The following is a 15,988-nucleotide window of genomic DNA, read 5'->3' as shown; positions in this document are numbered from 1 at the left end:
CGCAGCACCGTAATATATCTCGCTGTGCGGTCCAAGGCGTTTATGCTCCATTTTTGTATTTTATTCATCTGCTAATTGCACTAATTTTCATGGTTAGCAGCTTGCTAACCAATCTTGTTGGTGTTAGCTGATAACTTAGTCCAGAGTTTTCTTTAAATATGGTAAATTGTGTCTGAGAATTTTCTGAGAAAAACACAACACATGCCAGAATACTAAACAAATGGGTGATGTAGAAAGCTACATGAATGACTCATAAAAATAGTGCATTCAATTAATTTTAGTGTTCCTGTAAGCCATGCCAGCACACCAACAGGCAATTAACCCAAGCCTTGCAAGTGCTACACCTTAGAGGTTGAAGAGGCATGGTTAATGTAATCTGTTCCACCTGATGTTTCCTCTACTGCAGGTCAAAATGCCAGATGTGAGGTCATAAACCTGATCAATAGTGTGGTTTGTTTATTATTAGTTGGCAAAGGCTAGTCAAAAAATACAAACTGTGATCAATTTTGTTTTTCCATCAGTTAATGCTTAAAAACTGTCCAGTGCTCCGGCTTTGTCTGATGCTGTGTACAAAGACAGGGTGGGGTGAAGTTCTCAAGACAGCGCAGAGCACATTTGTTATTCATGTGTAAGCTTCCTTTTCACACTAAAACAATAGGATTTCAGTTGAAGCATATTCCTTTTAGGCAGCTCTGCTGTTATTTAAGCCGTTTAACCTCGCTTCCCAAAACATCAACTTGTGCAGGCTGTTCTCTAATGTACCCTAAGGCACTTTATAACATGTACTGCTCGGGTGAAGGGGAGTAATGAGATAAGTCAGACTCAGACTTATTGATTTTCTGAGTCGACTTCTTGTGATCCAGAACTGATATAATAGGAGTTTTGTACTGTAACACTTAAAGGGTGAGGAGTTACAGTTCTTGCCTGTTATATTATCCTATAGCTGGCATTACACTGCCCCCTACAGGTAAAGGCATAAAAAAAGGTAATCTTATTCTGGTCAAACTTTATTGATTATCTGAAAAATTAACAGATTCTGAACAAATGACAATTACACCCCACCTCCCTCATCTTCCATCTCCCACCCCAACCAAAGTAATCAACTTCTGAATGTGGACTAATTGGAATATCTTTCAACTCAGTAAATAGTCAGTGGCCTTTTCATCTTTCTGTAAAAGGCAGCCACCGCTGAGTTCAGATGAATTCAATACAGAAAAAAAGAGCTGGGGTACATAGATTTCACAGTGCATTAAACTGCTCTGCAGTAAAACAATGAGCTTATGAAATCACAATCCTGCCTCATCTTTCTAAGTTTATCTAAAGGTCATGAACAACCCTTTGCAGATATTCATTTTCAATTCAGTACATGGGTCTTCTGAAAATTAATTTAGCTTGTCACACATATTTAATCTTATGGAAGATAAATGAGAAAAAAATGAAATCAACCACACTTCTGAAAAAACATGTCAGAGCATTCAAACTAGGTTATCGTTCACATCTGATTAAACATATGTTAATAAATTAATCAACTCTTAGTTAGCCCTATCACTCCCTACCCCGCCACCGCAGCCCATCCTTCAAAGAAAACAAAAACACAGTATTCAAACCGAAATTTCCCGCATCCTGTACCTGAGCAAACAGAGGAGTCAAAAAGTCTAACATCACACTTAACGCCTAATAAAATGCCATCAGGAGTGAATGCATTACAGTATTTCATTGGTGATTGACACTGTCTGATGTAATTTGACTAACAACCATATTAGCTCGTTAACATCTTTGGTTGTCTTTCACTCGTAACTGGAAGTTACAGAGTCCCTTGTTTCTGATGGGATTATAAGGCTCAGTTCAGTCTTAGATCAAGTCCATGGGGACACATCAAGTTCAAAACATTTTAAGCTTGTGAAAAGACCAGCACATAGTTTGGAAACTTTAAATATCCTTAAGCCAGCGGTTCTCAAACTATGGGGCGGGCCCCCCTGGTGGGGCATAAATCCACTGCAGGAGGGTTGCGGATGACCCAGAGAAAAAATACAAAGTTAAATTAAACTTTATGACTATAATTTATGTATGTAAAATAATCAACTTTGCTGATGCTGAGAAAGAGTGTGTGTGTGTGTGTGTGTGTGTGTGTGTGTGTGTGTGTGTGTGTGTGTGTGTGTGTGTGTAGCTTCTAAATGGAGGCATGCCAGGAAAAAAAGTTTGAGAACTGCTGCTTTAAGCTAACGCTTTGTCAAATTAAAGCCACGTTTTAATGACTTGGCCCCAGTGCTGATAGGCATACAATGTCTCACAGTCCTAAATATTATTAGGACTATTAAAATAAGCATTGTACTCATTAAAAAAAGCAAACAAAAACCCACAAAACACTGTTGTTGACCTGGATAAATTACAAATACAAAAAATGGCTCATATTCTATTACAAATATCAACAATTTTCTTCGACTAAGATTAACTGTGGACAAAAAACAGTCTGTAAAATGTCAGCTATCGGTCCAGTGAATCAAAGTGGCTGATGAGGTGGAGGTGGTGGTGATAAAGGGTGTTGAGTGGTTCATGTTGGGTTCACCTGGGCCCCGTTTCAAACACACCTTAGCAAGCTAAAAAGTTCACTAGCACACACAGCACTTGGTTGGTAACAATGAAGATGTGTAACCCTGGTAACCCATTGCTTTCCGATGCTGGGGTCGTGGATGCTAGTGGGCAATTTAGTGTACGAAGATGCGGCTTAATGTGCACTTCATGTTCGCCTGGCTTTCTGTCTCTTGGCCTGACGTTTGGCTTCATCCATAGCAGCACTTTCGCTGCTGGCTTGAGCCATGCTCCTCACTCCCTGGATGCGGCTCCCCAACTGTAACAAAAGGGGAATCACCTGCAAACAGGTCAGGAAAAGGCATTAAATGGAGCTTTCTGGATCAAAAACCTTAACTATAAAAACCAACCATGCAATAACTATTAGAATTACAGGGCATTAATACATTATAGGCTTGGCCCGGACAAGGCTCACTTCTAGTGACATTTATTCCTCAGATTTAGAAATTTAAAAATCAAACAAAAGCTTGGTTGAATAGTCTGTCTTGATTAGATGCAACTTGTTCTGTACCTTCTCATAATTGTAGGCCGCTAAGAGGAGAAGTAGAGTGAGCGGCAAAGCTATGTAAGACCCCTGAGCAACATCCTGGTCAGGCACTTTACGCTGTGGGAAAGTGCACACACATTTATATAAAAACATACTTTTCTGTAACAAATAAGACAAAACAAATACATCTGTATCTTACAGTAGGGTGGAAGGTAAGAGTGACATGTTTGTAGTAGCCAGTGGAAGTGAAGGAGACTTGAGGCAGTGTGAAATCATATTGGGAACGGGACAGTGTGGAGTACAGCATCAGTACGTAGCTCTAGAAAAGAGAAGAGAAAGGTGACTATGGATAAACAGCAGTGTATTCTGGGTCATGTTTTGCGTAGAGCCAACTATGAATTACGTAAAATACGCAATTAAGGACTAAGTAAATGATGTTTTAGTAGTGCTGTCAGCATTAACGCAAACTGACCCACGTTAACATGTCAAAATTGGCAAATCCCCGTTAACGAGTAAACGCAGATTAGTCTGTGTGAGGGGTTACTCGGCGTTAATGCAGCTTAAGCACGTTAACGTTGCGTTAACACTGACAGCACTATATTTTAGTAATACTGGCTTAAAAACCAAAAACCATCAAGTTGCTTTGCATGTTTCACAGTTGAAAAATAATCCTACTTTTATCTTATACTCGGCCTCATTGAACTGAGGGCCTGCACCACCTTCAGAAAGGTATTTTACCTCCTCTCTCTTTAAAACCGCTCTCCCTTTAAGCCAGGTTTCTTCTGATTGGCTACTACTGCTAAACAGAAGGTTTGAACAGCATGTGGGTGGTAAATTTGCTCATATCAAGAGCGCTGTCCCTGACATAACCATGTTAGGGATCTCCTCTCACAAAGTAGACATTATACATGTCTAATAGTAGGAAAGAATTGTCTTTGTGGTCTGAAACCCGAACCTTTTGGCTTACTGGGATTACTAAACGTACACTGACCTCATTACTCAAACCAGTAAAAGATAACAGGAGCTCTTTAAGACTGAATTACCTCGCCATCTCTGTCCAAAGGAGGGAAGTGAAAGAAAAGGGACTGTCCCAGAGAGACGCTGTTGATTGGATTGTCCAGATTATCACTCTTATACAATTTCACCTGGGGGGGAAAAGGGTAAAGGTAAAGCAAAATGATTACAGGTCTAACTTATCTACAGCTAATGTAAAAGACTTGTAGAGACTTAAAAGTTTCAAAAGAAAGACAAAAATGCCGGGTTTAAAACGCCCTACTGATAGTGTTGGAAGGTGTTCAGGAGACGTGATGATGTTTCCACTGAGGTCAAACTGATTGATCTGCCTGAAGGCGATAATGTTGACCCCTTCAATGTCACTACTGCCAACCTGAAAGGGAATATAGAGCTCATTATATAGATGTAACAATGGAACTTGTGAAGAAAATGCCCAATGTGAACCACGGATAAAGTTTTTTGTTCAAGTCACACGGTGTGATAATAACAGAGAATTAAAGGGAATTAAGGCATTTCCAGCCTTGCGAGGGAGATTAGGAGCGCTGCACTTTTCAGACAAGCTAAAATTATGAAGTGAGAGGTTTAAACTTTGGCAATGGGATTATCGCTGCTTTTGTTCTGAATATTGAAAGGACCCATGTGATGAGGGTGCCGATAAGTCATAATCACAGGGTTCCCACAGTTATTTTAACAATTCAATTACAAAAGTTTTCCATAGCCTCCTTAATAGTTTTCATAAGTGTTAAAGCAGTGCGAGTAAGACTTAAAAATGTGTGCAGAATTCTTGAACTTAAAGTAAGCACTCAGTGAGCTTCATTTAGTAGCAGCTTTGTCTTCAAGAGTAATCCAAGTCAACTCTGATCCACAGCTTTTAAGTCATAAATAAAATACTTCCTAAACATAGATAACTGCATCATTAGCTACTGACAAAAAGTCTAAATATGTAGCCAAACATGTAAAACTGACCAGTTATGCTTAAGCATGTGTGCCTTCATGACACTCAAGTGACCCCTCTCATATTTAAAGGTCTAAGAAACTTGGTATAATTGTAATTTCTCAACCCCATTAAAAGCCAAAGATGCTGAACATCTGCACAGGACAAACTTGAAGCAAGCTGCTGCCTACCTCTATAGCTCTGTGTTGTGGCAAGGCCCTCTCTATGTGGTCGTTGCCTTCAGCTCGCAGTTGAATGAGATATTTGCAACCCGGCTGCAAGAAAAACATTACATGAGTTAGAGGTATGATCACATACACTCCATTACAACTGAGCAAATCATATACTGCTTACAAATCACACTTTGCAAAATCACCAGTTTCCCTAGTAATCCAAGACTACACCTAGAGGCCATGATCTGTTTCAATTCTCAAGTCTGGTCTCATTTTAACAGCTCATCCCGTCCTCACCAGCAGACCCCTGAGTCTGAATCGGCCCTCCTCATCAGTGACCGTGTCCTCGCTGTAGAGGCTACAGTCTCCCTGACCCACTGCCTCCACAGCCACGTCCCATTCTGCATCCCCGTTGAGAGACTGCACCATTCCGTAGCAGCTGAGGACAAGAGTACAAGACTGCAATGAGCACATGAGCAAGCTGCAGCACCCACCAGCAGATGATTATAGGCTCAGTAATTTGCACACTCAAAGATATTCCTATGCTTGCAAGCTAAGAGTGGACAATGTACACTCATTTACCTGTATGCAGTTTTGATGCCAGTTATATCAATACTGAGGTTTTCACCCTCCTCCACCGTAATCATTTGAGATGCCGGCTCAAAGCGGAACTCCTTCATCATGGGCTTGAAGTAGTACTGACCAGGACTCTGAGGAAAAAAAGGTGGGAAGCAGAAAATACAGGATGGACATTAGGTGAACCAAGACACAGGTCAAAGCATCCCTAGAATTACCTTCAACCACCAACAATGCTTGGCAGTCTGACATACTACTAAAAGGGGTTTCTTACCAAGTTATTGAAAGTGAGGATGCCAGTGTCTTGAGTCAAAAGGTTGGAGCGAAACTGACCCCCACTCAGAGAAAGAAGCACGCCGGCGAGAGGCTGACCGTCCTCCGATTTGATCTACAGCACAGACAGAATACTTGTTAATTTTACTGCTAGACAGGGACCTAATCGATTAAACCCCTTTAATCTTTTCACAATAAAAGATCACACGGATAAAATATAATGAAAGCCCGTGGCTCGAGTGAGTGCCAAATTGTGGGTGTAATCACGCTGACAGGTGAGCTTAATTTCAGAGAAGATGTACAAGTGAAAAATAAACATGGGCACAAAGCTCTGTCAATGCTGAGCAGAAGATTTCAAAGCAATTTATCACACAGTGTGAAAAGGAAACTAATACTGATCATTTGTGTCAAGATCTCATGGTCACAGTAGGTAATTGCAGATCCTTTTAACAAAGGGCAGCACAAAGGCAGTATACTGAGAGCACGTGGCAAAACACAAAAATGACCTGACTATGCATGAGCGCTCTTCTCTCTTTCTTACATTTTTCCAAAACATACGGTAACGAGTACTTTTCATTATGTCACTTCTTTATTTCATGTCCAACCACCATAATCAGTGAAGGTTAGTGATTGTGAACAAACAATTGGACAAATATAAAAAGTACTTAAATGTCTGATGATTACTGGGAGGTAATACATGCACATGAGGATGGCTGCATATACCTTGAAGGTGACACCAGCCAAAGCAAATGCCTTAAAATCTCCCTGGGTGCCCTCCACGGGACTCAGCACGAAACCTTCTTTACTTGCACTGATGTCGTACTGCCGGTCACTGTGGAGCGGACCCACACTGAAGAAAACCGGGGGAAAAGTTAAGTGAAGGTCAGAATTTCTTCAAGATACTTGTTTATTACTAAATGCAACGTGATTTGAACACAAGCCAATCTATAAAGCCTATTATAACGTCAACGCTAAAACAATGGGAAAAAAAATACATGCATACAATTAGTGCTGTCAGCGTTAATCTCATTAAAATGACGCCATAACCGCCAGCTGCACGGCGTCAACGCGTCAGTGCGGTTAGCTCGTTAACGCCGTGCAGCCCCACGCACGGGGCGATCCGCGTTAACTCGCTAACAGAGATTTGCCGAGTTGATGCAGTTATGGCGTTAACGTCATTTTAACGAGATTAACGCTGACAGCACTACATACAATACAAGCTTTACTCATGTGAAAGAAAAAAGGCATGTTTCTTTGCTCTAAGGACACAAAGTCTACTTGCAGCCCCGTGAGGCTGTCCCTGTGACCCTAATTCTACAGACTAAGATGCTTACAACACCATCAAGATCGCAGATCACAGGCTTGATAATGTATTGCAAGCCCTGCTTTTCTGCATACTGATTCAGCGCCAATGTCTCTAGTGCCACCTGTGCTTTCGCTCTTATGACAAGTCAAAAATATCTGCTGTAAAAATGCTAGCCTGGTTGATGCTTCGTAAGTTTCCAGGTTTTTTTTTTTTTTCAAATAAAGAAAAGAGGAATAAACAGGTGAACACAAAAGTCATTGAAATTCATCCTCTGGGCACCATGAACATCTGTGGCTCCGTGGTAATGAATCCAGCAGTTGTTGGGTTATTTCAGTCAGTAACAAAATGATGATGGCTGCGCCCACAGCCATGAATCTCAACTTTTTATCTTTTTTAACTTTAACTTTTTGGTCCTAAATAGAAAATTATATTTCTGCGAGAGCTTTAACAAGAATTCACACCTCACTCCAGGCCAAAAACTTCCTTTACTTTCTTTTTTTTTAAATGCATTTATGAACTACCCTGTTAGTATAATGACTTGCTAAGGCAATAACATTTATAGCAGAACCCGAAGGCAGCATTACCCGAATGAAAAATTCTTGAATATCCTCCCTCTCATTTTCACACACCCTATTTTTATCACCGTGTTCTCATACCTGTATGCTCCCATCTCATTAGTGGCCACAGTAATGAGTGGTGTAGCAGCGCCTCTCTCAGTGATAGATATTTCCACACCTTGTAGCTCTGGTGACACCTTGCCTTCTAAGAAAAGACCTGCACGACCAGTGATGTCCACCAGCCGACCTGGACACGTCTCTGTCAACAGCAAAGATACGGTTTATTTTAGAATAACCTGCGTGGATTGTATCAGAGTCCGTTTTAAGGTTTCCAATAGACTTTCTTCTTGTGTGTATTTACCTCCGGTGATAGTTGCCTCTACTTCAGGAGGGTAGAACAACAGCTCCTTCGAGGAGGGAGTCACTGTGATCTTCTCACCAGCCCTGCATATTTACACAGAAAGAAAAAAAAAATCACTAACAGCAATGAACAACAGTTCTAGACTCAAATGAGCCCCTGATTTGTGATGGTTGTTATTCGCAGATGTCAGAGTTCCACTCTTAATTTCTCTCAAGTCCTGTTAATTTTCTACAGAAATATAAAGCTGGAATTTCCAAGTTAACACTAAAGTGAACAGAAGTTTCGCTGTCAGCCCTACATGGTATTTTAAAGAGCAAAAACTGACCTGGCCCAGTAGGAGAACTCATAGTGGAAAGGGCCTGTCAGTTCATCAGCCTTTTCTTGGATAGGAGGACTATCATCTCTGGCACCTCCTTCCTCTTCAGCTGCACGACGTTCTCGCTCCTGACGGCGCAGCTCGATCTCCTGCAGTTGCTGCTCCTGCCTCTGTTCCTCCAGGCTCCGCAGCGGACCCAGCACGAGCGCTGGCTCGCTCTCGATGGACGACCTGACCAGGGGGATGAGGATTTAAAAATAAATAAAAACGCTAAAGCTGGTCATTACCAAACACGCAAATGCACGGCAGCGTTTGCGTGTTAGCACACAGCATCTCAGAAAATGAGACTACTCATGCAGAGTCATAATTACTTGATCGTGACTGTGACGTCTAGAATCTTGTCAGTGGTGATGAGTCCTGTCATGTGATGCCGCACTGCAGTCAGGGTCAGGATGCTGGGGGCTGAACTGTTACACACAGGTCAACAGCAGTCATTAGAATGCTTTGGCTGCATGGTTGCATTGCATTAACCCAGAAATAAAAAGACACGGCGTTGCATTACTTACGTATCGTAGGTGTAGAAGTCCTGCTCAAATTGGTGGCAGGAGCGAGGGGTGACTTTGTAAACACCTGGACAAGCCATTTTTAGCTGATTAATTATTACGTTCCAGTGGTATATTTAGATAAGTCTGACATAGACTCTTCGACTGTGCATGGTAGAACAGTTGGTACAGTCTGATATTTTTTAGATTATGCTAATTTATCCTATGTTGAGCTAATGAGAGGTCAGAAGAAAGAAACTCACCAGGCTTGGAGAGGCAGAAGCGGTTCACTCCCTTAGAGAGGTTGTACACGCCAACGTTTTCAGGTTTGCTGCCATCTTGGAAGAATTCCTGTGCAGCAACACACATTCAATAATACATATGGAAGTGTAAGCATCTGAACTGACAGGCAGCATGTAGTGCAAGTGGAGTGAGCTACTGATTACTAACCAAAGTGATGGCATGGGAAAGGGAGCAGCGCAGGATGTAGCCAATCTGTCTGAACTCCACCCCCAAGACGTCCGATTCCAGAACCTCCACCTCCACTGACTTATGTTTCCAGCACCACTCCTCGTGAGAAATACTTACTACAAGTGGTAAAGATTAGAGAGAATAAACCGTGAGAAATACATTTTAAATGACAGGGAAAAAAAGAAATATGTAATTTAAATATGTCACACTATTATAGGTGGAAAAATATCACAAGTTCCATTCAGGATCTTTGAATAAAAATAATTAAAAAGAATGATTGCACACATATATAAAAACTGTCCCAGCAATACTATAAACTGAATAAACATGCAGTGTGTGCAGATCACTTGCAGGCAGTGAAAGAGTTTGTGTGGAATGAACAGATGGATCCACATTACCAGAAGGTGGGGAAACACTAGTTGAGTAATGGCATGCCTGCTGAAAGCTGCTGCTATAAACCAGTGATTGAAAGGCTGATGATTACCTGCTCATTTCCCTATTTGAGAATAACTACTACAACTTCCAAATAGAAGTGTGCATAGATTGAGGGGTTTATATTGTACAGAATGCTTGACTGAGTTGTTCCAGTGAAAACCTGACTGCATGCAGAGTTTACATTTAAATAAAAAAAACCTAGAAGTATATTTAAAACCTTTGTATTTCCCGGGCAAAACGTTGTCAAAAGAGAAGCTGAGGATGTCGCTGCTCCCAGACAGAGCCACTGCCCTCCTCTCCCCCTGCCTACTCGCTGGCTGCAGGGTTACAGAGAGGTCATCACAGGAAGCTAAAAGACAACCAGAGAACACAAGGTTGGCTCGTGTGAAAACATATTTCTTTATGGATTAAAGCTGCATCTTTGGTAAACTTTGTCTTCTCAAAAAGACTGTAAAGTGTAAATTACTAAGACTTTACCTAGACAGTACACCTTTCCAGAAACAGAAGCCATGAACTGGGTGAAAACTAGGTCTGTGAGTGGTTGATCCACAAGGGAGATGTCCAGGGCCTGAGGCTGCAGAGCCAGGCCTGCTTTCACCTCTGCTTCAGGTAGAGATACCTGAACACACAAACAAAATTCCTTTTGCTTAAAACCATATTTTTTAAAATCACACAGCTACATGAACATTAAGCTTAACTGCTTTGTTTTTTATAACACAGAGGAATCTGAATTTCTAGAAAAAAAAAGTTAAAGATTTGGGTTTTTTGCTTTCCAATGACAAATGAGTTTTTCAGATGATGATCTGTTGCAACTGTTACGCCGTAAATGTGCAAATATCATAGAATATGGGTAAAAAGCACCATCTGCGCTTTAGACAACATGACATCTGTTCATCTTTTAGGAGGCTCACCAATTAAAACTGAAAATTGAATATGCGTGACATATGTCAGTTTCTTGTATATATTTAATACTATTTGAATTAGCTTTCAAACTGATTAAATAAGAGGTTATAAAAATTAAGATATGGATATGTCATATAAAATAAAATGCTGCTCGAGTCTTACATGGACACTGTAGTCTCCGGGTTTGGCCTGAAAGCAGAAGGCCCCCTGATGGTCAGATTCAACAGTCCGAACGAAAGCCTTGTCTGTGCTCTTGTGCGTCAGAGTGACCTTGTAGCGACCTTGCTGCTTCATGCCTTCAGGCAGGCGGCTGATGGAGATCTGGCCACAAACACTGAACCTGTGTTGGACCAAAATAAGGAAGTCATGACAATATGAAGAACTACACTGCAGCTAAATTTATGTAATAAGCTTCTAATTCTTATAACGTACCCTGCTGTGACGATATCAGGAAGTTGAGGCGTATTAGGAGCGATCTTCACTGTGACTGGCTCGAAGAACATGAGCTCTTTGTTGACACGGATGGTGTAGGTACCAGCTGTCATGTTCTCCAACCGGAAAGAGCCATCTTCTTTGCTGACAACTATGAGGACAGAGTGGTAAAGCAAGCTACAGTTTAAAGTGTGACAGAGAACCACTTCAAAAACTCTAGTTAGATATTCTACTGACAACATGAGTCTTCTTTTGTGATTACCCTTGATCTGGTTGTTTAGGTAGACTGTAGCATCGGGCACACCTTCCCCATCAGGACTGTTGAGAACCCGGCCAGTCACAGAGAAGCCCATCACACGGAAGATAGGCTACACATAAAGAGACAGAATGTCAAACTTGAATATTTTGCACAAAACTTGTTTCCTTTTGAAACCTGCTGATATGCATTAAAAATAACTATTTTTTAAAAATTAAGATATAACAGTTCTCTTTACCTCGAGTTTCAAGCTGTTGTGTTCCACCTTGAAATTCATCCTAGAAGGAGCAACATCAAAAGTGATCCTTTCTCCTCTGTAGAAAGGTATCTGAAGTGAAGGATTTCACAGAAGCACAGTTAGATGGAAAAACGATTACATCTCTAAGATAGAGGAGATAGAATTTCACTGTTCGCATATAAAAGTTATGCATTCATAAAACCCATTATTCATGCCACCTTGTCTCTTGTAGTTATATCGGTAGAAAAAAAGTTCATACACATGTAATTCCTGCACTGGATTCAGATTCCCTAGCTAAATGTGGGGTGGATTAGAAAACAGGAAACATAAAACATGTTGTAGTTGTCATTACAATATATTGTAATACAATCCTATGAAAGTCTTTGTTTGGTTAATTTAAGTAAATCACCCACACCTCCTTAAATGGTGTTAGAGCTGTTTAAATAGTTCAAATAGTAGTGTTGAAGTACTATTTTTGTGTGTGTGTCATCAAGTTTTTAAAAAGCAAGACTTTGTGCTGTTTTTTAAATACTGAGAGGAGTAATGGAATAACGAGTACCTGCTGTGAGTGGGTGGATAAGGAGCTGTGAGTGTCATCACCTCTAACTCCTCAGCAAGATAACAACTGACTTTACCGTGTCTCGCTCCAACTCTCCTGTTTACTTTCTATTCAGGCTCCAATGTATTCAATTAGGAGTGAAGCAGCTTTGACTGATAGGTGGACACCTATGCAGGTGGCTATTCTGGCAGCTGTCTGCTAAGCTTTACCTCAGCCAAGCCAAGTCACTGAACATGAACTCAATCATTTTTGTGCTCTTGGTGCTTTTCAGAGATTAATAAGGCTGTGTTTGTGGTCCAGTTTTCGGATCAAATTGTAGTACTCTATTTGTATGTTATGCAGCGCTAATTAGCGTGTATCTATGACTGTCTAATGCCCTGTTAGAGTTAATGGATGTAACTTGCTGGCGCTAGCTGATAATTAAACACTCCACCCTCTCATCCAGAAATAGGAAACATGGAAGCAGCCAAATAGAGGCTTCAACATAGGAATTCACAAAGCAGAAAATGATGTAGCTAATCTTATGGCACGAAGGAAAAGACTTCCTTATTAAATCACAGTAGCTGCACTGTGTACATATACATCATTTGGTCTTCTGTTGTATTTCTGACACAATAGCTTAAATTAAAAAACAACAACAAAAAAAAACAGGACAGCAGTCTTCTGTTGGCTTTTGCAACAATAACTCACCACAGTGTACTCGCCGCTGGCTAACGAAGGAAAGACAAAGACACCATCATCTCTGGACAGAGCGCTGCACAGGTAGACCAGCGTGCTGTCCCCAGAATCTGCACCCTCCACTGGGGAAGTATTGCAGCCACTTATGTCCTGGAAATGACAAACATTGAAATTGAACCAATGGAGCAATGCAAAATTCAGCATATTCCAGAAATTACAAGACGTGGAAAATGTGTTAAGTTAAAGTAAAGTGTTAAAGTGTGATCATTTACATATAATGTAGGACGGATATGAAAAGTGTGCAAAAATTGAAATTATGTAGGTTTACCTCTCTCTTGACTGTGGCTGAGTAAAGCAGGAAGGTGACCTCTTTCATGGGCTCTCCATCACTGCGGACCTCCCCCGAGACATCGTAGCCTCCAACCACCAGATGGTCAGCGGCCGGGGCATTGGCATTGGAGACGTGCACTGAGGTAGTACTCTATATGAAGATGGCAGAGGTCACCCATAAGTTGCATTAAGAGATGGAATAATGGCCCTGTCAGGTTCACTGTGATTACTGCTGGAGCTCATTAGTTATAACCTTGCTCACCTGACAAGGAACTGTATCAGCTAAGCAAGTAGGTGAATAATGAAGTTTTCTACCCTCAAGCAATACAGAATCAAACAGACCTCTGAGATCATGCATTCTCTACAGTATTAATGACAGTACTTTAATTGGAAACTGGGACGGCGTGGTACTGAGCATGATGGTAGGTGGGTATGGGGGGGAAATAATGTGGGAGAGCTTTAAACTGAGTTCTTATTCGCATCATTAATTACAAATCTGACAGTGTATTTTTGTACACAGAGATTTTAAATCTTTCACTAAAAGTTTACCACACTCTACTTATATTCTGACCCTTTTTTTCATCTAATTTTAACATCAGATATGAACCAAGTTACACTTTGTGTCATTTATTTTACATATACTTTGTTCTCAAGTTTGTCTTGCAAAGTCCAGCTTTCTTCAACAGTCCAAAGATATGCATGATTAGTTGATCATCAATTTTAAATGGCGTTTGGTGGATGTAAGATGTAAAAAATTGACATGAGGCACTCAGAATAGAACATGGGCAACACGTTTTTAATGCAATGTGCAGTCGCAATATCGATTGCCTTATAACAACGTGAACAAACCTGTTCGAGAGTCCAGGAAGGATGAGAAGCTGTGATGTCATACTTTCCTGGTAGTACTTTAAAGAAGGTATACCTGTGTAAGCAAAAAAAAACACAAAAAAAAAAAAGAAAGAAAGAGGCAAGTTCATTTCAAACATCTGTATAATGCAGAAACAAACATAAACACAGATGAACACAAAGGTGTGAGTAACTTACTTTCCTCCAGGCTGTGTGGTGACACTCTGGAGCTTCTCCCCTGTTCCGGCTCGGCTGAGTTTGACTTCCACGCCAGCCGGGCCCATGAGATGGCCCTTACTCAGAACCTGAGCAAAACACAATATATTTGAGGAAACTAGACACTAATCACCACTTGATACTACTATTTATTTTATTAATAACCTTTGTTGCATTGGTTAAAGAAGCTTTAAAGGGCTCCAAAGTTTTCTTGCATTTAGATAAACCCCATCAAATGTGTCAAAGCACTTTTTTTTAAAATCACACATTTTGCAAAGTAGACGGTCTTAACTGTTAAACTTTCTGTCTACATACTATAACAATTTAAATTTCTTTTCAAGAAGACCATTCTCACCGTTCCTGACACTGAGAATCCCGTAAAAACAAAATTGATGTCTTCTTCTTTCGTGCAAATGTCACTGACTCCATCCACATGCAGGTCGACACTGGTAGGCTCTGATGACAGTTCAAAGTCCAAAAGGAAAAGAGACCAGAGAATATGGGACAATGCACAATGGCTTTTATATGATAATTTGTGAATTATGGGGATGTTTCTGTGAGAGTCTTACCAAAGCTCCACCCAAGCGGAGGCTCGATCTTCAAAACGAAATCTCCCTGCGTTAAAGTGACAGCTTGATTAAATTCACCATCAGTGAAAGAATTAGTTAGAGCTAATTAAATCAGTTGCTGGCATACCTTGTCATAGAGAGGGATCATGAAGTAACCATTGATTGGAGCACAATCCGTTTGATATTTCAGTGATCCTTGTTTGGTATATAGTTTAATCTGAGAATGAAGAACACACAGTGATCATTAATCATAATGAAAGTTATTATAGTGATCATACTACAACAACTAAACTGAGCGACATATGTCAACTAGCAACAAAGAAACAACCCTAGTCTGTCGGATTTAGTTCATTTCAATATCTTAATTAACCAAATTGCTAATCCCATGTAGCCCGTGAAAAAGCAGGGATTAGGACGGGAGCACTTACTCATCAACGCCTGCAGGTTTTAGGATTAGCAGTGAATGCCTTATGTGATATATGGATATTAATGCTCAGTTACCGTCAGCTATCTAATAAGTAGCTAAATCAATGTCAAACAAGACCAAACTCACAAATGTTTGCGAGCAATCAGAAACAGATTAAACACAAATACACTGCTCTTGTATTAATTTCATTCAAACTGTCACTGAAACGAAAAACTCCGCCCAACCTTTAGCTTTCTACCACAAACCAGCTAGCTGCTGGTTAGCTGCTAGCACGCTAGCCGGGACATTTGCACTCTCACCTCGATCAGAGAGTAATTGATTTCAACGTCGGATTTCACGAATCCACCGCATGCCACAACTATGTCATCAGAGGATACGGCCAAGAACTGAGAGTAGATGACACCGAACAAAATCCAAAGGGATCCCATTTCTGCCCTGATCGTAATTCTGAGCATTTTGACTGGTTGAGCCGAGCAACCGCACGCTGCCTCCGGTTCCGT

At 40.8% G+C, this 15,988-nt stretch overlaps 1 protein-coding gene across 1 annotated transcript; it reads right to left on the bottom strand.

The window, feature by feature from the left end:
• Nucleotides 1–985: 985 nt before the first annotated feature.
• Nucleotides 986–15,987, bottom strand: nomo (nodal modulator). Its single transcript, XM_063476795.1, has 31 exons — nt 15,788–15,987; nt 15,189–15,278; nt 15,062–15,107; nt 14,848–14,948; nt 14,475–14,581; nt 14,280–14,352; nt 13,429–13,581; nt 13,113–13,250; nt 11,864–11,953; nt 11,632–11,737; nt 11,370–11,520; nt 11,100–11,277; nt 10,512–10,653; nt 10,252–10,383; nt 9,579–9,715; nt 9,392–9,479; nt 9,153–9,216; nt 8,958–9,053; nt 8,596–8,817; nt 8,271–8,353; nt 8,009–8,168; nt 6,770–6,896; nt 6,048–6,161; nt 5,780–5,907; nt 5,495–5,636; nt 5,216–5,299; nt 4,353–4,463; nt 4,120–4,221; nt 3,276–3,395; nt 3,101–3,193; nt 986–2,869 (listed from the first exon to the last, which is right to left on the bottom strand). Exons 1-31 carry the CDS (start codon nt 15,941–15,943, stop codon nt 2,738–2,740), a joined length of 3,666 nt encoding a protein of 1,221 aa, XP_063332865.1. The 5' UTR covers nt 15,944–15,987; the 3' UTR covers nt 986–2,737.
• Nucleotide 15,988: the final 1 nt, after the last annotated feature.

This window comes from Pelmatolapia mariae, linkage group LG6, assembly GCF_036321145.2.
Source record: "Pelmatolapia mariae isolate MD_Pm_ZW linkage group LG6, Pm_UMD_F_2, whole genome shotgun sequence".
NCBI lineage: Eukaryota > Metazoa > Chordata > Actinopteri > Cichliformes > Cichlidae > Pelmatolapia > Pelmatolapia mariae.
The sequence above is the reverse complement of the archived record's forward strand: the minus strand, read 5'-3'. Positions and strand labels throughout refer to the sequence as shown.